The sequence below is a fragment of the Doryrhamphus excisus genome, chromosome 22, assembly GCF_030265055.1.
Source record: "Doryrhamphus excisus isolate RoL2022-K1 chromosome 22, RoL_Dexc_1.0, whole genome shotgun sequence".
Lineage (NCBI taxonomy): Eukaryota > Metazoa > Chordata > Actinopteri > Syngnathiformes > Syngnathidae > Doryrhamphus > Doryrhamphus excisus.
In genome coordinates this window covers 8515529-8539604 of record NC_080487.1, presented here as the reverse complement: position 1 = coordinate 8539604, position 24076 = coordinate 8515529, and the positions used below count along the sequence as shown (strand labels likewise).

Below are 24076 nucleotides of genomic sequence, written 5' to 3'. Positions count from 1 at the left end.
GTCATTTTATTTTCAGAACACAAACACAAAATGCATATGTACATATTTGGTATGAAAAACATTTTCGTGTGTGTATTTTCCATAGTATCACAAAATCTATTACAACCATGAGAGTGCCACAGCAGTAATCTACAGCCTCTCTGGTGGCTTAACATGAAACAACAGCGCCCTCTTGCGACCAAGATGCAGGCACCATTTCCACCGATCTCAATCTTTAAGAATTCATATTTTAAAATGTCAACAGTTTTTAGGGCATGTTCAGGTCCTCCTCCACCTCATCATCTTCCTTTTCATTATTTCTGTGATCCCCAGAATCCATAGTGAAACCCATATGTTTATGCAGGGTGTCCAGATTGGCCTGCTTAACGTAGTATCTGATATTTTGTGATGACATCAGCTTCTGGAGCTCCTCCAGCTTGCTGTGGGCCTACATGAAAACATACAGGAAAAAAAATAATATTATAAAAATTCACATCAGAGACTTTGCTGGAATGGATTTGAATAATTACCTACCACTTTGAAATTGCCGTGCTGACAGTGATGGTCGATCAAGAAGCCAAACACATCCCCGACCCTGACAGCAGTGTCCAACTCAGATTCTTCCAGTAAGGCCTCACATATGCTCAGGGCCTCCTCAGCATCTTCTGGCTTTAACCTGCATACAAAAGACAAGAGTCATGGGCGCAAGGCTGCATATGTATACAGTACACTATATGGTACTATATGTATGCTAGTATGATGATACAAACATGGCCCCCTAGTTATAGCCCTTTCTTGAGCACTTAGGCTGAATGGTTGCATCGCTCAGAATTCACACACAATTTCGGACAAATTTTTACCTGCGTGCATGGACAAATTTCTGAATGAGGGTGATTTTACGCTGCAGCTCAGCCAGTTTGGCTTCCTGTTGTCCATCCGCATTCTTTGATTTCAAGAGGCATTTGACCGCCTCACTCAAAGCATCCAAAGCCTTCTCATAGCTCTGATAATCATCAATTTCCACCTTTGAAACGCATAGGAAGTCATTTTCAGTGACAATCTTTTGTAAAGCTGTACACTGTAAAGTCCTGCCATCTTACTTGTGCACGGGTTTCATAGAAACCTGCAAGCAGGTGTGGCGCTCTGCCTTTAGTGTAGAAAGCAATGATTGTCTTCAAGATCTCTGGGTTTTTCCAGTCTACAGATTGGAGGTAGTTGGCGGCCATGATGAAAAGCTCCTTCTGACGACAAACGTTGGCAAAAAGTATGATTCTTTCTGTGTCGCCAGATTTGAGGAGCGCCCTCATTGCCTGTAAGGAAAACAAAATAAAACTAGAAATTTGTAAATTAAACAGCATGTTATTGTCACTGCCCACATTTTACCAGCAGGCGGTGCAACACATGAAGTACTTTATGTACTGTATCACTGTATTACCCATGAGAAAAAATTGCACACACTCAGCAATTGTTAAAGACGACCCATTATGCAAAATTTTGAGATGGGCTGCACGGCGAACGAGTGGTTAGCGCGCATGACTCACAGCTAGGAGACCCGAGTTCAATCCCCACCCTCGGCTATCTCTGTGTGGAGTTTGCATGTCCTCCCCGTGCATGCGTGGGTTTTCTCCGGGTACTCCGGTTTCCTCCTACATTCCAAAAACATGCTAGGTTAATTGGCACTCCAAATTGTCCATAGGTATGAATGTGAGTGTGAATGGTTGTTTGTCTATATGTGCCCTGTGATTGGCTGGCCAACAGTCCAGGGTGTACCCCGCCTCTCGGCTAAAAACAGCTGGGATAGGCTCCAGCACCCCCGCGACCCTTGTGAGGGTAAGCGGTAGAAAATGAATGAATGAATGAATGAATGAATGTATTGAGATGTGGACTTCTTTAGAGCAGCTACACACAACAACCCACACAGATTCTGCACCTTTTTGCAGAATTTCAAATGACTTCCTGCTTCCGACCCCGACAATCTGTTTAATTTACTTCACCGATGGCCCACTCTGCGGTGATTGGTCACACTCCCAAGCGCTCCCAGGACTTCTGGATATGTAGCTCCGTGTTTACCTTTTTTTTTTCATTGCATGAAACAAAACTATACAGTGCGTCCGGAAAGTATTCACAGCGCTTCACTTTTTCTACATTTTGTCATGTTACAGCCTCATTCCAAACTGTATTAAATTAATCTCTTACCTCAAAATTCTACACAAAATAATCCATTATGACAATGTGAAAAATGGTTTTTCTGACATGTTTTGAATTTATTAAAAATAGAAAACAAAAAAATCTAAAGTATTCACAGCCTTTGCTTAATACTTTGTTGATCCACCTTTGGCAGCAATTACAGCCTCAAGTCTTTTTGAATATGATCCCACGAGTTTAGCACACCTATCTAGGCAGTTTTGCCCATTCTTCTTTGCAATAAGTCTCAAGCTCCATCAGGTTGGATGGGAGACGTCTGTGCACAGCCATTTTCAGATCTCTCCAGAGATGTTCGATCGGATTCAAGTCTGGACTCTGGCTGGGCCACTCCAGGACATTCACGGAGTGGTTCTGAAGCCAATCTTTTGAGATCTTGGCTGTGTGCTTCGGGTCGTTGTCCTGCTGAAAAATGAACCTTCGCCCCAGCCTGAGGTCAAGAGCGCTCTGGAGCAGGTTTTCATCCAGGATATCTCTATATATTTTCCTTCTATCCTGACTAGTCTGCCAGTTCCTGCTGCTGAAAAACATCCCCACAGCATGATGCTGCCACCACCATGCTTCACTGTAGGGATGGTATTGGCCTGGAGATGAGCAGTGCCTGGTTTCCTCCAAACATGGCGCCTGGCATTCACACCAAAGAGTTCAATCTTTGTCTCATCAGACCAGAGAATTTTGTTTCTCATGGTCTGAGAGTCATTCAGGTGCTTTTTGGCAAATTCCAGACGGGCTGCCATGTTCCTTTTACTAAGGAGTGGCTTTCGTCTGGCCACTCTACCATACAGGCCTGATTGGTGGATTGCTGCAGAGATGGTTGTCCTTCTGGAAGGCTCTCCTCTCTCCACAGAGGAACGCTGGAGCTCTGACAGAGTGACCATCGGGGCCTTGGTCACCTCCCTGAATAAGGCCCTTCTTCCCCGATCGCTCAGTTTAGAAGGCCGGCCAGCTCTAGGAAGAGTCCTGGTGGTTCCAAACGTCTTCCATTTACGAATAATGGAGGCCACTGTGCTCATTGGGACCTTCAAAGCAGCAGAAATTTTTCTGTATCCTTCCCCAGATTTGTGCCTCAAGACAATCCTGTCTCACAGGTCTACAGACAGTTCTTTTGACTTCATGCTTGGTGTTTGTGCTCTGACATGCACAGTCAACTGTGGGACCTTATATAGACAGGTGTGTGCCTTTCCAAATCATGTCCAATCAACTGAATTTACTGCAGGTGGACTCCAATTAAGCTGTAGAAAGATCTCAAGGATGATCAGTGGAAAAAAGATGCACCAGAGCTCAATTTTGAGCTTCATGGCAAAGGCTGTGAATACTTATGTAAATGTGATTTCTTAGTTTTCTATTTTTAATAAATTCAAAAAAAAGTAAAAAAAAACAAAACTTTTTCACATTGTCATAATGGAGTATTTTGTGTAGAATTTTGAGGTAAGAGATTAAATTAATACAATTTGGAATGAGGCTGTAACATGACAAAATGTGGAAAAAGTGAAGCGCTGTGAATACTTTCCGGATGCACTGTAATTTCTTGTGGCTTGTGTTTGCCGGTCATGAAAAAATAAACATGCAAAGGTTAAAAAGCATTAATAAAGAAAACCACTTGGGTCGTTGGGCCAGTATGCTACCTACTAGGCTACCGTGCGGTCTTAAGTATTTTCAATATCCCTAATTTCCTACCTTGAGTTTGTTTCCGGCCTGTGTAAATTTCTTAGACGCCAGGTGGTAGTTTCCCTGACGCACACAGCACTCCGCTATCCTCTCCAGCAGATCCTTGTGAGCCTCTTCGGACAAGTCTTTGGAATCAGTCACAGTCATTTTCTCAGCCAGCTCCTCTGTGATTGTCAGGTTCTCATTCACACACAACTCCAGAGCTTGAGGGTACTGTAACCAAGAACAGCAAACATGAATAATGTGTCTGCAGTGCATAAATGCACAGATGGGAGTGGTACCTTCTTGGCTGCAATCAGAAGTTCCACAGCCCTTTTATACTGGGAATGTTGAATGAAGAATTCAGAGCAGCGTGCCAGGAGGGCAGGATCCGACTTCTCATTGAGATCCTCGGCAACCATCTGAAGAGCAGCGAACTGCTGGGTAGCAAAGGCCACTTCCAGAGCTTTGGAGACGTAACCAGCCTTCAAGAGAGAACATAATTGCTTCTACAATGCCTGCAATGCTGCCCTCTTGTGTGATGATGAGGAATGATGAAACAAAATGTGGAGTTAACAGTCATGTCGTACTTTGTGATAGAGTGAAACTGCTCTGTCCAAGTGAATGCCTTTCTCCTCGTAATAACAAGCAGCCTCCATCATGTCCTCTGGGTTACTGAGCAGAGCTAAGTTCATCAACTGGTCATCCAAGCTATTCTCCTGTACAGAGATTAACACACAAAACAGGTCAAGGGACCTTTTGAGAACATTGATCCTCACAATAAATAAATACCAATAGTCTCACGAGACACTTAATTCACAAGACGAGACAATGTACGAGATTGGGATCAAATCACCACGCTCGGTGATGGGAGTCACAACCAGGAGGCTGAAGAGGTGCATGTGGCTCCGGAGCCACGGGTTGCCGACCTCTGCTCTAGTATTTAGAGATACTGTCCTAATAGGGAGTGACAGATAAGCTTACCTTACAAAGTCGTATGGCGTTGTTGTAGGCTTGGGCTCGAGTGTAGAAGTGGACGGCTTGTTTGATGTCATCGTGACCCTCATAGTGCCTTGCCAGGTGGTACGATGCCGCTCTGTCACCTGTTTCGATGGCTATGTCAGATGCCTGGTAAAAATAATCACATTCATTGATTTAATTTACTGTCGTAAAAAAAAAACCATTGGATCAGCAAACACACAAGTCGAAAAAGCACAATTTCCTTTTTGCAGAGTCAAACATTTGCATCACCATACATATCATTAGGCGTAAATTGTATTGAATGAAATCCAATGCAAAAGTATACAGAATACTAATAACATTGTTTTTATTATATATTTTTTTGAGCAGTGATTCCCAACCACTCTACTGCAGCACACTAATCAAGTGTGTCATGAAACTTTCCTTATTTGAGTATGTATTTACCAGAAACTTAAATTTATGCTAGTAATGTATAGTGATGGGCTGCACGGCAACCGAGTGGTTAGCGCGCAGAACTCACAGCTAGGAGACTGGAGTTCAATTCCACACTCGGCCATCTCTGTGTGAAGTTTGCATGTTCTCCCCCGTGCATGCATGGGTTTTCTCCGGGCACTCCGGTTTCTTCCCACATTCCAAAAACATGCTAGGTTAATTGGAGACTCCAAATTGTCCATAGGTATGAATGTGAGTGTGAATGGTTGTTTGTCTATATGTGCCCTGTGATTGGCTGGCTACCAGTCCAGGGTGTACCCTGACAGCTGGGATAGGCTCCAGCACCCCTGCGACCCAAGTTAGGATAAGCGGTAGAAAATGAATGAATGAGTGAATGAACGTATAGTGACAGACAGAACAATGATATAATCTTCCACTAGATGGCAGCGGTTACATAGTTGATCTGTGTATCCACCCAATGCTTTTGATGCATTTTTGTTTGGTGGTGTGCCATAAGATTTTGTGACTCTATGCCTTGGTTAAATTTAGGGGTGGAAAGCACTGACCTTGTCTGGGAGGAATCGTTATGGGTTTATTGTGGTAGTTTGTAGTCATTTAATAATGTAAGGGTATAATATGAATATTTCACGGCATCACCTTCTGAACGTTCCCCATGTAGCAGTGAACTCTGACCATAGAGAAGTAATCCTGAGCACATTCATAGAGCTCAATAGCTGAATCCATCTCGGACTGGCTCTCCAAATACTGAGCCCACCACTTGTAGAGTTTCCTGTGTTGAAGAGATCATTTTTTTAATGTAAAATGTACATGGGTATGGGTATATATGCCTGTCACTTCACATACTTGTCTTTCATCCTGTTAACATAGATCTCCAAAGACAATGGATCATCTTGAAGCATTCTGGGCACCTCCACTTGGTGGGTGTCGGATTTTTCATAACTGGAAGAATGATTCAACAATTTAGACAGATCAATTATCTTTTTGTGATTCAACAAAATATTCTTACTTAGCCAGGGCCATGCTCTTGTCGCCAATGGACTCCAGATAGCGTGCATAATTGTAGTAGGTAGCGCGTAGGTGGATACGATCATGACTCTCAGCGATTTCTAACGCCTTCTCATACTGCCCAGACGCCTGATACAGATTGTTCAGGAGGTCGTAGCGTTGACAGCCCTTATACAGCTTTTCAGCATCTTCCTGGTGGAAGACCACAAGCAAAGAAGGGACATGTAGACATGTGTGTGAAAAGGCACATTATTGGAAAAATGTTGCAAATAACTCCTATTTTCGAGGATCATACCAGCATGCCAAGCTGAATGGCCAATGCTGCTATGTGGGCTTCTGGTTCCGGCTCCGCCTCCGCCTCTTTCAGTGCTTTTGCTGCTCTGGCATTTCCCATATTGCCGAGACACACACGTGCCACATCCAGACGACGGGTTTTCACACACATACGTGCCATGTTTTCCCATACTACTTTGCTGCGGAGGGGAAAAACAAGTGATGGATTTAGTCACTCAATTCCATTTCATTAATCATCATTGAGAATGTCAATATGAACACAAAGACAAAACTCTACTGGATAGAGTTTTGGTACTATTATAATATTAGCTACAACTACACAACAACAACTAAAACTATAAACATAGTAAATATGAAAGTGAGTATTATTATTACAGGTCTTGTATGGGCTCATACCAAATGAAGTGGCCAGTCAGTATATTACAACAAATGGGTGAAACTTGTCATAAAATGCACCCATGTGCTTGGAAACCTCATAAGCCAGGTTGACTTGAAATTTCTCACACAGCTTGACGAGAGCTTTAAAACACCCAGCGTAAAATTACGCTGTTGGCTAAATCGCCGCTACATTTGGTACATGGGGGGGGGGGGGGGCGGCTAATTGGCCAGAAGTCATTTGTGTAATGATTACATAATTTGGAGGATATCTGTATAAGCATTTAGACACATTAATATATACCTGTTAAAATACAGTTGCAAACAAACAAATCTGTGCAATCTGTACTTTACTCTTTGACTTGCTGATGTAAATCACAGCCTGAACCCTTAAAAGTTCGTATTCAAGATTCCTTCGCCATCTGTTCCTTATTTGACTCCCCCGTCATCCTCCCCCTGGCTTTAGCAGATACAGATGTGAACTATTTATGAAAGTTAAGCAACAGGAAATAGCCCAAATCTTTAGGGGCCGTGGTGTGTGAGGGGGGCAACGGCGTCTATTAGTGAAACCAAAGCAAGAAGAACATGAGAACCAGATTATCCAAGTTTTCTGCAAAGTCTGTCAGAAATAGTCTGGCCTTACATGGCAACCAGAAAACAATGAGATAAATACTTCCAAAGACAGAGGAGCGGCAACATCTAGAGAGCCAGAAAAGGAAAGACAAGAGAAGAACCAGGTCTACATTTGGCCCCTCTTCCCAGCCTCTTTTCCTCTCAGGAAACACATCCTGTTGCTGGCCGAGTGTGGTGGCCAACGTGTTTGTTGCACACAAGAGAGAGGACTTCAAGTGAACGCCCCCACCCTCACCACCACCCCAGGCTGCAGACAAAAGAGTATACAACAGTGACGTTCAAGAGGGGGTCTTTTTGGACATTTGAGTCACACCAAATCTTGGCACATTTAATGCAACCATGGAGAAGGGAGCTGTCTGATTATGACACGGATGTCTCTCAGCCATATGCAAGTATTCATCTCTGACCTAAAAGGATTTACAGCCAGTCTGTGAGGGAAAGAACAGCAGGGGGAGGTGGGTCATACAGAGGAGAGACTCCTCGCAACACTGTGAAGAGAATCTATCCTTTTTTTTTTTGCAACTTTGCTCTGCATGTAGACAGCAGATCACACGTGAAGCAGTGTGGGTACACAAGATCAGAGGATCAAAATCCAAAGAGTCAAGCTGCAGCTAGTAGGAGCCAGTGGAATGGACCTCTGTTGGCTTGATCCGAGCATACCCACAGTGCTGTCAGAAGAGGAGGGCTGAGGATCTGCTGCAACCAACTCACGAATGAGGATGAATGGAGATGTTCTTTAGCTAAAGATCAAGACAGCATCCTTCCTACTGTCCATTTGTGTGACACAAGTAATCAGCTGGAGGAGGAGGCGGTGGCAGCGGTAGTGGTGGTGGAGGCAGTGGAGGAGGAGGTTGCTGCCCCGGAGGAGAGACGAGAGAGCAGGCAGGACACTGAGGAAGAACAGGGGTTGGAACGAGAGGGAGAGGGAGGGGGAGGAGAGGTGACGGGCAGGGGGTGTCACATGGCCGTACAGAGGCTAGTGGCGGCGGCAGTAGCGGTTGCCCTGCTGTCTCTGGTTCTGAACAATGTTGCCGCTTTCACTCCCAGCTGGGTCCTGCAGGCCCTGGAAGATGGGCGCAAGAGGAGTGTGGGACTGTGGAAGATGTGCCCCTCCGGAGGAGAGAAGGGTCGGGATGACCTCCAGGTTGGCAGAAGGGGGCAGGGGACACATAAGCAGTGTGAAGGTCTGGGATGGGGCTCTGAGTATGCTGGCTATCAAGAATCCCGCAGCTCTGTTAAATGTAAGTATTATGTATATCATTTTGTTGTTTTGGCTGCATGGCGGTGGGGTGGTTAGCGCGCAGGCCCCACAGCTAGGAGACCCGAGTTCGATTCCATCCTCAGTCATTTCTGAGTGGAGTTTGCATGTTCTCCCCGTGCATGCGTGGGTTTTCTCCGGGTGATCCGGTTTCCTCCCACATTCCAAAAACATGCTAGGTTAATTGGCGACTCCAAATTTTCCATAGGTATGAATGTGCGTGTGAATGGTTGTTTGTGTATAAGTGCCCTGTGATTGACTGGCGACCAGTCCAGGGTGTACCCTGCCTCTCGCCCGAAGACAGCTGGGATAAGCTCCAGCACCCCCGCAGCCCTCGTGAGGATAAGCGGTGGAAAATGAATGAATTTTGTTGTTTGTGTATATGCTTATTACTGAAACTACCAGCTACTTGCTGCATGAATAATTATCATTATGTGTCACTCTATTATGCCACCAGACACAGTCATTCATTCATTTTCTACTGCTTTTCCTCACAAGGTTGATGGGGGTGCTGGAGCCTATCCCAGCTGTACTTGGGCGAGAGGCGGGGTACACCCTGAACTGGCCGCCAGCCAATCACAGGGCACATATAGACAAACAACCATTCACACTCACATTCATACCTATGGACAATTTGGAATCGCCAATTAACCTAGCATGTTTTTGGAATGTGGGAGGAAACCGGACTACCCGGAGAAAACCCACACATGCATGGGTAGAACATGCAAACTCCACACAGAGATTGCTGAGGGTGGAATTGAACCCTGGTCTCCTAGCTGTGAGGTCTGCCCGCCACCAGACACATTTCCAAGTAAATGAAATACCTTGCTGCATCATTTTGTTGCTAAAATAAAATGGGATGCAGGAGGTATTCATGTATGTGAAGGCCCCATTGACAAAATCCCATTCAAAACAACTCTGGGAAACTCTGCAGGTCCACTGCCAACTTGACACAATGGACAGCATAGTGTGCACCCAAAGACATTGCAACGCCAACGCAATGTAGGGCAATAAGGCAGTGCTATAATTGTTTGGAAGTATAACACATCTCTCCCTATGGTCCCTCAAGTGCAGTTTGACATGATGCGGGCATGCAACCTGATGGCGACCGTGGCCCTGACTGCTGGTCAACTGATATTCCTCCTCGGCCTGATGGAGCTACCGCTAATCACACAAGAATCCCAGTGGTGGGAGGAGGCCATTGCAGCACTTTTCCAGCTAGCCAGTGAGTATTAATGCACCACCAATAAGATGCCCGGGGAAACTGATGAGCTCCTTTCAATGGCAAAGTATGGGAATACTCTCTAGGTTGTCGGTCAACATCTTAAATTACAAGATTTTCAAGATAAACAGCAAAGAAAAATCGCCCTTGTGAAAAGGTATATTCTTTAGACGTAAGTACTGGGACAGCTGTTTGTGGTCTAGTGGTTCACATAAATGTCTTTCAGTTTCAGCACTGGGTGCAGGCTCCATTCCTGTTCAATGTACCACCCACTAAGAGCCTGCAACCTTTGCTTTTTACGCTTGTCTGTAGCTAGCTGGGATAGACTCCAACTCATCATAAAGGACTTCCCACAAGATTGTAGAGTGTGTTTTCAATTCAGATGAGCATCCATGAGGTCAGAGGTCACTCTCTTTTTAGTTCATGCCAAGGTGCTTGATGGGCTTGGGGTCAGGGCTCTCAGGTTTTTCACACCAAACTCTTCTAAAAACACATTTATGGATCTGAGTTTGTGCATTGCTGCTAAAATAGGGCTCCCAAAACTCTTCCCAGAAAATTGTCCAAAATGTCTTGGGAAGGAAGATGAATAATGAGCCCAACCTACGGTCAATAGATCAATTCTTTAATTAAAAAGGTGTGTCCCCAGACTTTTGTCCCTGTACAGTGTACGCTGCAGTCACTCAGTCACTCGCCCCTCTATCAGTCTAGGGGTCTGTTTTGCATCTAAATTTAGTCACCAGTCAAGGCTCCATGAACCAGTGCTGCAGTGAGCCAGGGAGAGACTGGTGGGCGCCAGGATATCCCTGCTCAGGACGAGGAAATGTCTGTGACTACCTGTTATGCAAACCCCCGAGATGAAGAAGGAAAAAGCGGGGAGGGGGAATGCACGGGAAAGACACTTTCAACAGGGACTATGTGTTTGTGTTGTGTGTGTGCACACTATCAGGAGATTCCAATTTTTAGTTTCAGCAGGGAAAGGTATATACGGTATATGGGACCACTTCCTCTTGCAATGAAGATTTCCTCTCTATGTATGGTATTTTTTGGATGAGGGATATTATGTGAAAACCTTGACAGGAAGATCACACCCACAACAGGTTATTTCCATTGAAGACAGACCATACAAATTAGCTGGACAGGCCAAAACAGATCCTAAAAAGTCCTGTCCAAAGGAGCGTCATTTGGCTATTTATAGCTTTTATGACAATGTGGTCAGCAATGATCAATGTGACTGTCTATATGCATGATAACAACAAGGTTTCAAAGCACACACCTACTATCTATCCAAAATTAGATAGGCTTCCTGTAAAAAAAAGCATCAACAAAGCATGAACAGAATGACATGAATACCATTCAAGGCGTACAGTCGATCCCTTTATTATTTGAACTGTCATCCTTCTATTTTCTTCTTTCCGTCTTCATCCTTCTACTTCTACTACATATCTGACAGTTCCAACTGTGTGGTAAAAGCTGAGGGAAGGCCCTTTGGGATGATTTAGAGCAGAATTTGCGAGTCTGTACCACTCAGTGACCCCCCCGATTTGACAAAAATGACTTCAGAATCTTGTAGAAAGTCTTCCCAGAAGCTGCACAATGGGGAACAACTTCATATACCGCAGTCCATTTTCACTTTGTGTGGGTATGTTTTTGTATAATTTATTTTGGTCTTCAAAAGGAGCAACTGTGGCAGCTTAAGAGAAATAAAGAAAACCCAATTTTTCCAAATCCATCAATTTTCTATGCCGCTTATTCTCACTGGGGTCCGGGTATGCTGGAGCCTATCCTAGCTGACTTTGGGCGAGAGGCGGGGTACACCCTGGACTGGTTGACTTCAGTTATGTATCAAGGCTAAATTCATTGCTTTTTAGTTGTGATAGCGAGCAAGTAAACAGAGTCTGGGGTCAGGTGAAACCTCCACTAAATAAATAATTTTGGGGGAGGAGGGGAGGTCCAGTTTGTATTGTATTCACTTTCAGAGGCTTGGTGGTCGATATCATATTTTGAAAACCCCCATCCGATAGAATATTAGAAACCAAACAATTTTGCTCACATGGGTCCAGTCTTAATTGCTTATTATGCACATGGTATTCATTTTGCACATATATATTTTATCATCTTATGTCTGATATGAATGGAGATATTTTCTATCAATCGCCTTTAGACACATGCCAAACATTCTCAGCTATTGCAAGGAGGCTGTGAGGTAACAACATCCAGGTCGGGTCAAGTCATTTTTTCCTTCGCCTTGGCCATTAAACCTCCTGGAAGAGAATGACTGGAATGTGTTTTCTAGTGTGTTTAAAGTCAGGTCATGTCATAGGTCTTGAGATAATAACTTCCATTCACATTGTGTGTACTTTGATGCCGGATAGTCACTGATGACTTATTTACATTCCAGTACTGTAACGTCTTCAGTGCAGCCTTAAAATTAATCTGATCGGACATTTCTCCGTGAGCGATAACGTCAAATCTCCAGTAGATGTATTAGACTCAAAGTGGAGGGTGTGGAATTGGTGGAAGGAAGGATGGAAAGAGGAAGAGGGGGAAGGAAGCTGATGAGATACTGTAAGTGTGTGCCAAATAGAGAGGTTCACACAGCCCACCCTGGCTGCAACCTGGACAGGAGATTATTCATGTTTTTGGATCGGGAGCCAGGCAGGTTAAATAGCAAGTCACTGAGCAAACAGTGGCCTTCCAATTTGAGTGGTCGACACACAGACACTATTATTCACATCCTCACATCAAACAAACAGCCATCTTTCTGCTGAGGCAGAAAGGGAAAACTATAAATGAACTCCAGGCTACAGTACAGGAAACTGACTGATTCCTATCAGTTATTCCTATTTCCAGTCATTATTTTGGGGAACTGTTTTGATACTGCAATGCATTGGTTCATGAAGTCTTAAACGTGTAATGAACATGTCGACTTATATTTTATGAATGGATTTATGGGGTCTTTGTAAGGACAGAAGAGGGGAAAGGTGTGGGTTGAGGCGTGATGCTGATAAAGTTCAAAGTACAGTATCAGCATAAAAATAGCAAGTTCCTTAGATTGTCTATTCTCAGTGAAACACCTCAAATGATTTTCTGAGCATCATTACTGGCTGATATTTTTAGATGTTGTCTATTTACAAGAACTTTCTGTGACTGAAATCCAGTGAATCACACAGCAAGGGTTCTCTATGAGGCAAATTTGGTCCACCAGCCTGTATTATGTCTATATGGGGATTTTGAGTTACTGACACTACTGCAATCATGCTTGTATATAGTGAAAATACAGTAAAACAGGACACCAAATGACTGACTCGCTAAATGGTCTTTCTTTGACACTGCAGGTTTTGTGCTGGTAATTGGACTTGTGACCTTCTACAGGATCGGCCCTTACACGCACCTGTCCTACTCCTGTTTCATGGACATAGCCGCTTGCCTTCTAGCCACCATGGCGGCAGCCATGCTCATCTGGAATATTTTACACCGCCGTGATGACTGCCTGGCACCGCGGGTCATCATCATCAGTCGCTCGCTGGCGTCCCCTTTCCACCCACGCCTGGACAATGACTACGTGGACTCGCCATGTTAAGCAAAGTGACAACTCAGCGACTATTCAGGCTGTTATTAATCCTGTTGACTCGCAAGGCATGAAGTGTCAGACGGGTCAGGCCTTTATCTACCTGCTATGTGCTCACTTTCATAATCTACAGCTATGTCAGAATTGTATTGCCACACGACACTATGTATATATTTCCTATAGAAATGTCATTGGTGGCTAAATAATTCACTATTTTGGACCAGGACACTGTTGTGCTTAACATCCTCCCCAAACAGAAGATCAAGCTGGACCTTGACCTTAAATGTTATATGTGAACTTATTGAAAAGTTCTATTATTAAATTGGAATTATGATAGATGTTGATAACATAACAGAATACCTCATGTTTTTTTCTCCCATCACTTTGAAGCATGTCAAAATGTAATATTGATATATCTTTAGATGGTAAACTAATTAAAACATCATTGTCAGTCAACTTAGCAACGTTTCTTAATGGGTAACTGCAATATCATTTTATGGTGTCTGCATAGAGGAAATGGCGGATACCGAAATACACATAAATACTTTTCTGCAACTTAGAAGTCTGCTTGTTTGTGGTACATTCTATATGCTAATGTAATATTAGTTAACGGCATTCAAATACAGTCTTGCCATTAAGGTGTTTTAATATTTGGATTGTTATATGATGAATCTGTAAAGAGCCCATGTGGGTCCTACACTATTCAGAACATAGATAAATTATAAGTTCAATAAACTGGCAAACAATAAATACACAAGTTGTTACTCGTATTTGTCAATGTCATATTTCGTTTGTACATTATATAGTAGTATTATTTTCCATTGCTGGGGGAAAGAGTGGCTTTATATGGCAACGGGATAGCAAAAAAACGACAGATAACCCAGCACTATGTCACCAAAAGTCAGGGACAACATGAATTCAAGGAAATGGCGCAAATGGCTGGAATGTCTGGAATACAATTCCAGCCTGTATCTGATACTGCTGCATCATTCTCAGCATTTCAGCCATTTAAACACACATGTAAAGTTGCAGACAATGTATGTCATATTAAAAAAAAAATCTAAAGATCTGCTTATCGATATATTTTCACAATGTGTTGATATGATGTTCTTTTTCTGAAATGTGGTAAGGCCAGATGTAATGGGACACACGCCTTCCAACAAGTTGAACTTTTGTCTCGACAGACCCCAGACTATTTTCCCAAGGTGTTGGGGATCATCAAGATGTTTTTTGGCAAAAAATTTAGATGAGCCATAATGTTCTTTTTGTTCAGCAGTGGTTTTGGTCTTGGAACTCTGACATGCAGGCCCAGTGTCTTTCTTATGGTGGAGTGAACACTGACAATTGAGGCAAGGGATGCCTGCAGTTCATTAGATGTTGTTGTGGGGTCTTTTGTGACCTCTTGGATGAGTCGTAGCTGCTCTCATAGAGTAATTTTGGCCACTCCTGGGAAGGTGCACCACTGTTCCATGTTTTCGCCGTTTGTGGATAATGGCTCTGGCTTTGGTACTTTCCTTTTACATTCATTCATTCATTTTCAACTGCTTATCCTCACGAGGGTCGTGGGGGTGCTGGAGCCTATCCCAGCTGATGATGACACCTCACAGTCTTCGGGGCTTTTCTCTGCAGACACACGTAACCTTCTCCTTCTTCTCAACACACACTCGCACATTTACACCAACTATACTTGACTTCAACTTATTAAACACCATCTTCATTATGAACTACAGTAGTAATGCAAAATAGGTGCAGGCAATGTTTCCCTTTAGTCCTGTGAGGGGCAGTAATGAGTATTATTACTTGTTTGGTGGCCTTTAACACCTTAAAGCAACTCATTCATTCATTCATTCATTTTCTACCGCTTATCCTCACGAGGGTCGCGGGGGTGCTGGAGCCTATCCCAGCTGTCTTCGGGCGGGCGGGGTACACCCTAGACTGGTCCCCAGCCAATCACAGGGCACATATAGACAAACAACCATTCACACTCACATATATACCTATGGACAAGTTGGAGTTGCCAATTAACCTAGCATGTTTTTGGAATATGGGAGGAAACCGGAGTACCCGGAGAAAACCCACGCATGCACGGGGAGAACATGCAAACTCCACACAGAGATGGCCAAGGGTGGAATTGAACCCGGATCGTTGTGAGGTCTGCGCGCTAACCACACGACCGCCGTGCAGCCCCTTTTTCATGTGCCCCATTCAACGTTTCTATTTACAATACCTAAAGATATAGGTGAGCTCTGCCTGAAAATGCAGGAGTGTATTGTAGGATGTTTTCAAGAATTAAACACAATGCCGATCATAAAAAAAATAATAAATAAATATAGCCATCAATGGGGAACTTATAAAGCTGTATCTCTGCTCTCCCAAAAATGAATAGACAGACTGACCCATACATACCAGAACACATCCTTTTAGGGACCTGATTCAATATTTGCAGAAATGGAAAGGGTACACTTGTGTATATGTGTTTAGCACTGTACATCCCTTCAGAACACACCCACATACTAACAGTAACAGTCACATACACAGATTGGAGAGTTCCTTCCCTGGGCATGAACGCAGAACAAATGTGCTGAAGGAAATTTAAAACACACAGTCTGGAGTGTTGTATCATGATTCAAAAGCAACAAGGTTCTTGCTGTGATAAAAGACAATAACCCCTGAATGTTTGAAGGAGATTGGATGAAAATGACATGCCAATTGTTGAGCCATTCCTAACCTTTCACCCAAGATAGCTTAATGGTCATAATATAAAATGGAATACTATTTAGCGGTCTTACGGCCCTTGATGTCAAACGTCTTTGGAAAAATATGATTAATGATGACAAATCTGAATGGACTTTGTGAGGAAAAGCAAACTCCCTGCTAACATCTATACTATTGTGCAGAATTCCAAGCAAAACCAAGGCCGACAGTAACAATGCACTCCCCATTGGTCATTACCTTAGCCTTTGAAACAAAGTCCTTGTGGACAGGACCGCTTAGGAAAGAACGTGACGACTGGATCAAACAGGAGGGGGGGGATCTATTTTTAAAAAATCTACCGAGCTGACGAACAGTGACGTTTTACCTCTTGATGAGTTTGATGGACTTGAAGGCCTCGTCCATGTGGCCCACGGTGAGGTAGAAGCTGAAGTTTAACATGGCATCGCGTGTGGACTTGTCACAGTTCTCCAGGCCTTCAAAGTCCCTGAGAGCACGCCTGGACACCATTTGGGGGAAGAGGGCAACGGAACCTCGTGATGACTGGCTGTGGTTTGCTGGTGCTGATGTGGCAGAAACCTCCTTTAGAACACATAAGGCACGTTGTCATGCTCATAAAACAAACAAATATTGTATCACATAGAAACACATCCCCCACACTTCATATAATTATTCCTTCTCAAGGAACACTACTATGGAAATGAAACTTTGATATATTTTAGTAGTAGAGAGTAGCGAAGTATTCATTCATTCATTCATTTTCTACCGCTTATCCTCACAAGGGTCGCGGGGTGCTGGAGCCTATCCCAGCTGACTTCGGGCGAGAGGCGGGGTACACCCTGGACTGGTCGCCAGCCAATCACAGGGCACATATAGACAAACAACCATTCACACTCACATTCATACCTTTGGGCAATTTGGAGTCGCCAATTAACCTAGCATGTTTTTTGGAATGTGGGAGGAAACCGGAGTACCTAGAAAAAAACCCATGCATGCACGGGAAGAACATGCAAACTCCACACAGAGATGGCCGAGGGTGGGATTGAACTCAGGTCTCCTAGCTGTGAGGTCCGCGCGCTAAACACTCGTCCGCCGTGCAGCCCAGTAGCGAATTAGTATACATTTATTATCCACTGATTACTATTATTGTCTAAATAGTTGGATCCCACATCTATGGTATTGTCCGTTGAGAAGCTAAAATGAAGTGGTTGCTGAAATGTGAGGGGTGTACTCAGTTACTGTAGGTTGGAGGAGGAAGAGGTAGGAGTCAAAGGTAACCACACAAAATTTAATACATTTAAGACAAAGCTATTCTACTAAAAATAAAACAGATTTCACTCCACAGGGTTGCGATTGACCAGCTTGGAATTTAAATATTGATATCCTCTGAAGTAGGGGGGGTCACAGACTTACTTACTTCTGGTTGAAAGACACCACCCCTCCGAAATAATAGCTGGGGTGTGTTAGACCAAACAGAGGTGCATATTTAGGAATGGAAAAAATACATATAGCTGCACATGCTGAGTGGGGAACCAAAAATAAGAGCATTGCTCAGCCTCACCTTGCAGCTGAAGTAATAGTAAGGCACGTCGAGAGCAAGGAGAGCCTGAAGGCCTGATGGTTTGGCGTAGCAGTCTTGCAAGAGGAGGCCATGTTCTTGAGTACAGAAAAGGGTGACCACGGACACATCCACCTGGAAAATTAAAAGAAGTAGTAAATCAAGATGCTGATGAGGAATAATACACACTGTATACATTACTTATTTGTACTCTAATGACAGCTTGTCCAAGATTAATACAGGACACTGAAAAGAAACAGGGTGGTTTAGACTATATGTGCCCTGTGATTGGCTGGCAATCAGTTCAGGGTGTACCCCGCCTATCGCCTGAAGACAGCTGGGATAGGCTCCAGCACCCCCGCGACCCTTGTGAAGATAAGCGGTAGATGAATGAATGAATGAAAAGGAACAATGGTAGCAATAGTAGTAGTCACAATAGTAATAGTAAGTGTGGTTACCATGGTAATGACATGCCAAGATTTAATTACAAGCCACGGTATTATGGCAAAGCTGTTATGTTGAGGTCAAATGTGCACATATTCATTCATTCATTCATTCATTTTCTAATGCTTATCCTCACGAGGGTCGCGGGGGTGCTGGAGCCTATCCCAGCTGTCTTCGTGTGAGAGGCAGGGTACAACCTGGACTGGTCGCCAGCCAATCACAGGGCACATATAGACAAACAACCATTCACACTCACATTCATACCTATGGACAATTTGGAGTAGCCAATTAACCTAGCATGTTTTTGGAATGTGCGAGGAAACCGGAGTACCCGGAGAAAACCCACGCATGCATGGGGACAACATGCAAACTCCACACAGAGATGGTATGTCCACATATTGTTGTTTTAATCAGAGAATAACATCAACATTACCGTGTCCCAGTAGCCAGATGATGATGTTTCAGAGCTAACTGGCACAGTCTCGCACACAAAAAGGCGAGGTTCACTCTCGTCCCAGAAGTGAGACACAGGGCATCTGGCACTGAGTTCAGTCTCCTGGAACTGCTGTCTGAAGCACAAATTATGTATAATACACAATTATCTGAGTGAGGGAAGATTACACACACACACACGGCAAAACGACTTACCTTTCGCTGTTTTCACAGTTGGAGATACCACTAGACGGTCTGCCAGTGAAGAAGTCAAAGTGCGTCACAGTGTCCATTTCAATGTCGTAGAAGTAGACTTTCTGGTCAGGTCGCCCATTCACCTAACAAGATAGGTTGACATCAATTTAAGTGATGATCTTGCTGGATGGAGATGGAGAAGAAGACTGCCTGTTGTTCATTCACCTGTGTGATTAAGATGCTGACTTGGCTGCCATTAGAATTACACTTCACTGACCTCAGAGCTCCCAAATTGGGAATCGCATCCACCAGGTTCTTGGCATTGCAGTGAGCTTTCGCATCTCTATATGAAACACATATTACAATGTAGATACTGTATGGTACAGGAATGTTTTTAACTGGAGTTGTATCTTATTAAAGGTCCCCTGCAACACAAAAGTGACTTTTAGTGATGTTCAGTTTTCCCCAAATATAGTCATTTATTTTGCCGACACACCACCCATACATTTGGACTGCCAAAACGTTATGAGCAAGTTCACCCTCGCTCAATGCTAATATCCGTGTCCTCCCCCAACTCCTTAATGTTTAGTCATTACATCTGATATATGGTATCTATTATTTTGGACAAGTACCAACATCAAGGCCACAATTTTGGATAACCACTTTGAAAATAACTGTGGGACCTCTGAGACTTATTCAAATTGTTGAACAACCTTCGTGTGAGGTCAAAGACTCGAATGTGTGATGTATCCGTGCCGACCACCAGGTAAGATTGGCACACGCTGAGAAGCACTGGGTTGCCCTCGGCCTTGGAGAAAGTCAATAGCTGTTTCACTGTACCCTAAGAAAAAAAGAGAAATTGGATGATTTATTCAGTACAGTAAAAAACATGCTTATGCTCTTTTTAGTGTTCCCAGAACAAACCTGTGGTGTACGGATCTGGACTCTGTTTGGTTCCACAGTGTAAAGGTTCTCACCATGTACAGTTACCACATGAGAGTCACAAGGGAATGAGCCTGAAAATTGTGAGGAAAAACAAAACTATTACCGTAAAAAAGGGTGTAACGATTCATTCACTACATTGACTTATATCAATGAATCGTGAATCAAATACATAAGACATACGTAATAGAAATCCCTGGGTATCATGCATGCACAGCCACTCAGGGATGTGTGAATGTTTTGCAGCAAAACGCCATTTGCGCTGCTGAATGTAGCTGCTGAATGTAACTTTACTTAGTGGTGTACCTTTATTGTGTAGCGCTGCACCGGACATCTCAAACACAGTGACCTGTTTGCCACTCCAGACTGTCGCTGAATTCTGTTTGGCACATAAATCCATTTCAAGTGGCGTTCATTGAAATGATAAATGACTTAAACTGCAGCCTCACCTTAGTCACACACACACCCTTGATGTGCATTTCAGACTGCAGGGCCAGGTGCAGTCCTGTGTGGAACTGAGTGATACTGAGCTGGGTCGGTGTCAGCTGTACCGCTGCCACCTGCTGGCTACAGTGTGCAGACATCACATGCTCATGCAGGATCACCACGGTGTTGGAATTGTTGGCGGCGAGCAGATTGAGACTGGAGCCCCACTGAAATGCAAATAGTGGAGTATGAGTATGTGTCTGATATTATAAAAACACACACTGTGTAATAAATAAATGCAGAACCTGTAACTGGGTGACGTTGCCTTCTATTTCAGTGGGTGTTTGTAGCTTCCACTGAGCTTTGGTGTCACCTCTAGTGCGGTCCAGATGCACTGTCATCTTCCACATTGCTATGCGTCCATGGCTGGTGCCAGCTGCCAGGATTTCTGGAGAGGTTAGGCAAACACGGATAGACGTTAACAGCAAATTTACAATCATATGGCAGTAGTAAAGGGTGCAATATTTACCCTTTCCTGCACAGTAGGAAATACAGTTCATCATTTCGCCCCGCTCAAAACCCAGAGTTTCGTCAAGTGACAATGCATAATTCTCGTTTCGCTCAAGATCCCACAGCCTACCAAAAAAACAGAACCAGTCACCAGGTCGTGTAAATGGCCACCGAGATGGGAGTTTGTAAATGTTATGGTAATGGTAATGGTTTTCATTTGAACATTCATCAGATTACAATTGAGTGCATCACATAATCAGTTCACAGTTCCACATGTCCAAAAGGAGTAGGAAGAAGCAAAGCTAATTAAATCCTACCCCTCCGTCTGGTACTTTTACAATCAGTAACTGTTACATATATATGCACAACAAATTCATAAAATATATATATATATATATATATATATATATATATATATATATATATATATATATATATATGTATTTTATGAATTTGTATTTTTTTACTTAATTTTTTTTTTTTTTTTGTCACGTACCGAAGTACGAGGTGATATGACCATACAATGACATAATGGGTACCATAGTAACTGTCAATATAGTGATATATATATATATAGCACATCATGACTGGTTCAACTCTTCATCCTTGTATTTAGCAAACATCAACTGTTTGTATTGTTTCTTGAATTGGCTCATCGTTGTGCATTGTTTGAGGGTCTTACGCAATCCATTCCATAGTTTGATTCCACATACTGAAATGCTATGACTTTTTAACGTAGTCCTAGCATATAAGTGTTTCAAATTTAGTTCTTCCCTGAGATCATATTTCTCCTCTCTTGTAGAGAAGTATTGGATGACATTTTTAGGTAATTGGTTATTTTTAGCCTTATGCATTATTTTAGCTGTTTAATTAACTATATCAGTTAAGTTTAAGTATTTGTGATTTTAGAAATAAGGACTTAGTGAATATGTTTGTACCAACCTGATGAGTTGCTCCCCTGTTGCAGTGATAACGAGACCATTCTGGGCCCACACAATGTCAACGTTCTGCCCACTCTTGGTGCTCAGCTTGAACTTGTAAAACCAGGGGGAAAAAACATAATGCCAATTTTTCCCATTAATCAATTCAATTCTTAAATATAATCGGAAACAACTGGTTGAACTACAGTCTATACCAAATCCCCAAACAAACCAATCCAGGATCTGTTTCAGTCCACACAATCTCATCCGATCAGGTTGTTGTTGTTATGCTTACAGTATCTACGGACTCATTATATTTTGAGAACCTGCAATAAACTATAAACGCTCTTGTACATAGTACATTTTGTCACAACTTTTCCAGCATACCTTTTGGATTTCTTGTGCCTCCCCGTCAGGTCCCAGAGTATACTGTGACAGCATCATGGCGTCAGTGATGACAGTAAGGGCTTCCCTTGTCTCAAGGAAGAACATCTTCTTGATGGCACCGTCCACACTGAGGAGTGTCCGTGTTTTACTGTGTTCATCCACGCCATGCACCTTACCTACAAAAGAATAAGGCTTCATTTGCACGGCTTGCACCACTACCACTGATTCCAGCAGAGTATTCTAAACAAAATAATAAATTCTTGCCATCTGCAGTGCTGACATAGAATCCAAGAGCCTCCTGTGGTCCCATTTTGAGAGGCGCTCCCTTCCAGCTGAACATGTCTAAAGCGTTCTCATCGCCACCCACTGATGCACGGGCCAGCATTTTCACATCACTGCAACAACAAGTCATAATGAATGAGATGTATTTCTCATTAAAACTAACAGTGCTATCAGGTTGACTCACTCTCCAGGCAAAGTGGGTTTAAAGATGCAGCAAGTCAGGGGAGAGTTGTATGCATGTTTGACTTGATAGTTCCCTTGAAGTCTCCCTCTGGCGTCCACCTTCCATACAGCTAAAGCTCCAATCTGACATTAATGTATTATACATTCATATGAAAAATAAAAAGAGCAGTGCTCTGAAGAGACACACTCACCTGATCCCCGGTTACCAAGCGGCTGCCGGAGCTACTCCACTGCAGCAGTGTGATGCGTGCCGTGTGTGTGCTTGGTAGGACCGCTTGATCCCCAGAAGGATGCAGAATTAGTACAACCTCACCATTCTCCCAGCCGAGTGCCAACACTGGTTTTACTGGATGCCAGCAAAGCATTGTGGGCTGGTGAGGACGTTCAACATGGCAGCTCTCCACATGCTCTCCCTGCATTTGGACAGGGGTGAGTTTAAAAATGCATGTTTTAGTTAGATGTACTGTACTCGTATATATAGCACATTGTACCTGCTGTAGGTAGATGTCCACATTTCCACCACTGGGGGAATGACGCGAGGCCACAGCCAGTATGGAGAGAGCCGAGTGCCATGTCAACTGAGAGGGCTCCTCACTATTTTCAGGGGTCTCAACACGGTGGTCAAAATACACAGCCATGGCCCCACTGTATCTAGGCGGGAAAGAGATGACAGAAAAAAATAACGTAGGAATGACTGCTTACTTGACTTATATAATTTATTATGGTCATTATTTATTATGACACTGAATTTAATTGCCGATGAATGCAGGTACAGTACTCGCCTGCTTATTGGTGCGTTCAAGTAATTGAACGTTTTTGTTTTATTTAACTAACAACCTTTGTGACCACAGTTGTCTGTTTAGGTGAAGACAACCACGACACTGAACTCGTTGTCAGTATCTTTAAGTGTACTGAATTTGGATTAACCGCAAACAGAACGGTCAGCTCGTTAAGATGCAGTGCTGTATGTAATACTTACATTGAATGCAGTTTTTCCCTTGTCCCTTGTTTGTGTCGAAAGAGCTAGCTCAAACCATCGATTTTCGAGCGGCATCCATCTTGGATTTTCGACTTAGGCTAGCTAGCTCGCTAGCTAGCTCGAACATCAAAGTTAGCCTTTATTGAACAGAAAGGTGTCTTTTTAAAGACTTACCTTGCTATTTAATAGCTGCCTCCAACTTTGCTGTAAACTTTCAACACTACTGAAACATAGTCTTGTGTAAATGTGTCTCCAAATAAAAGCGTCGCTGACAGTTGCCACTGACAACCGCAGAGGTTGAACGAGAGGAGGAGTTACGGAAATGGACGAACTTTGCCGAAATGATCCATGAGTAGTTCGGCCATTCTTTTCAAGCTAGTCATGTTAATTCATATGTATGTCATTTTAGGTTGAGTAACCCATTAAGCGTGAGTAAGGATGGGTAGTCGTGTTGTTGCTTACCATTGAAGCGCCCCCTGCTGGACATTA

General features: G+C 43.3%; 2 protein-coding genes across 4 annotated transcripts; one reads left to right on the top strand and one right to left on the bottom strand.

The window, feature by feature from the left end:
- ift140 (intraflagellar transport 140 homolog (Chlamydomonas)) lies at positions 1 to 23926 on the bottom strand. 3 transcript variants are annotated; one of them, XM_058061730.1, is made up of 31 exons: positions 23762 to 23897; positions 23588 to 23701; positions 23100 to 23259; positions 22800 to 23021; positions 22610 to 22731; positions 22408 to 22538; positions 22144 to 22319; positions 21779 to 21870; positions 20856 to 20962; positions 20632 to 20774; positions 20350 to 20553; positions 20207 to 20279; positions 19883 to 19974; positions 19672 to 19799; positions 19184 to 19301; positions 18980 to 19101; positions 18765 to 18900; positions 17891 to 18022; positions 16697 to 16911; positions 6563 to 6740; positions 6269 to 6459; positions 6106 to 6201; positions 5899 to 6031; positions 4813 to 4956; positions 4419 to 4547; positions 4131 to 4313; positions 3859 to 4062; positions 1080 to 1289; positions 840 to 1003; positions 514 to 655; positions 1 to 427 (listed from the first exon to the last, which is right to left on the bottom strand). In XM_058061730.1, the coding sequence occupies exons 3-31, from the start codon at positions 23244 to 23246 to the stop codon at positions 248 to 250; spliced, it is 4314 nt and encodes a 1437-aa protein (XP_057917713.1). In that variant the 5' UTR covers positions 23247 to 23259; positions 23588 to 23701; positions 23762 to 23897; the 3' UTR covers positions 1 to 247. The 3 variants fall into 3 exon arrangements, with proteins under 3 accessions (XP_057917713.1, XP_057917714.1, XP_057917712.1); XM_058061731.1 differs by lacking the exon at positions 23588 to 23701 and having other exon boundaries at positions 23762 to 23926; XM_058061729.1 differs by having other exon boundaries at positions 23588 to 23915.
- tmem204 (transmembrane protein 204) lies at positions 7481 to 14362 on the top strand. The gene is made up of 3 exons (XM_058061734.1): positions 7481 to 8810; positions 9897 to 10052; positions 13385 to 14362. The coding sequence occupies exons 1-3, from the start codon at positions 8531 to 8533 to the stop codon at positions 13627 to 13629; spliced, it is 681 nt and encodes a 226-aa protein (XP_057917717.1). The 5' UTR covers positions 7481 to 8530; the 3' UTR covers positions 13630 to 14362.
- Positions 23927 to 24076: the final 150 nt, after the last annotated feature.

What these genes read in the sequence shown, in the direction of transcription:
- tmem204 (XM_058061734.1), top strand. Translation starts at nt 8,531, where the DNA reads ATGGCCGTACAGAGGCTAGTGGCGGCGGCAGTAGCGGTTGCCCTGCTG. An exon ending in ATCCCGCAGCTCTGTTAAAT is followed by an intron (nt 8,811 to 9,896) that starts GTAAGTATTATG and finishes TGGTCCCTCAAG; the next exon opens with TGCAGTTTGACATGATGCGG. An exon ending in AGCACTTTTCCAGCTAGCCA is followed by an intron (nt 10,053 to 13,384) that starts GTGAGTATTAAT and finishes TTGACACTGCAG; the next exon opens with GTTTTGTGCTGGTAATTGGA.
- ift140 (XM_058061731.1), bottom strand. Translation starts at nt 23,246, where the DNA reads ATGGCTGTGTATTTTGACCACCGTGTTGAGACCCCTGAAAATAGTGAG. An exon ending in GCTTGGTAACCGGGGATCAG is followed by an intron (nt 22,732 to 22,799) that starts GTGAGTGTGTCT and finishes CATTAATGTCAG; the next exon opens with ATTGGAGCTTTAGCTGTATG. An exon ending in TCTATGAAACCCGTGCACAA is followed by an intron (nt 1,004 to 1,079) that starts GTAAGATGGCAG and finishes TGCGTTTCAAAG; the next exon opens with GTGGAAATTGATGATTATCA.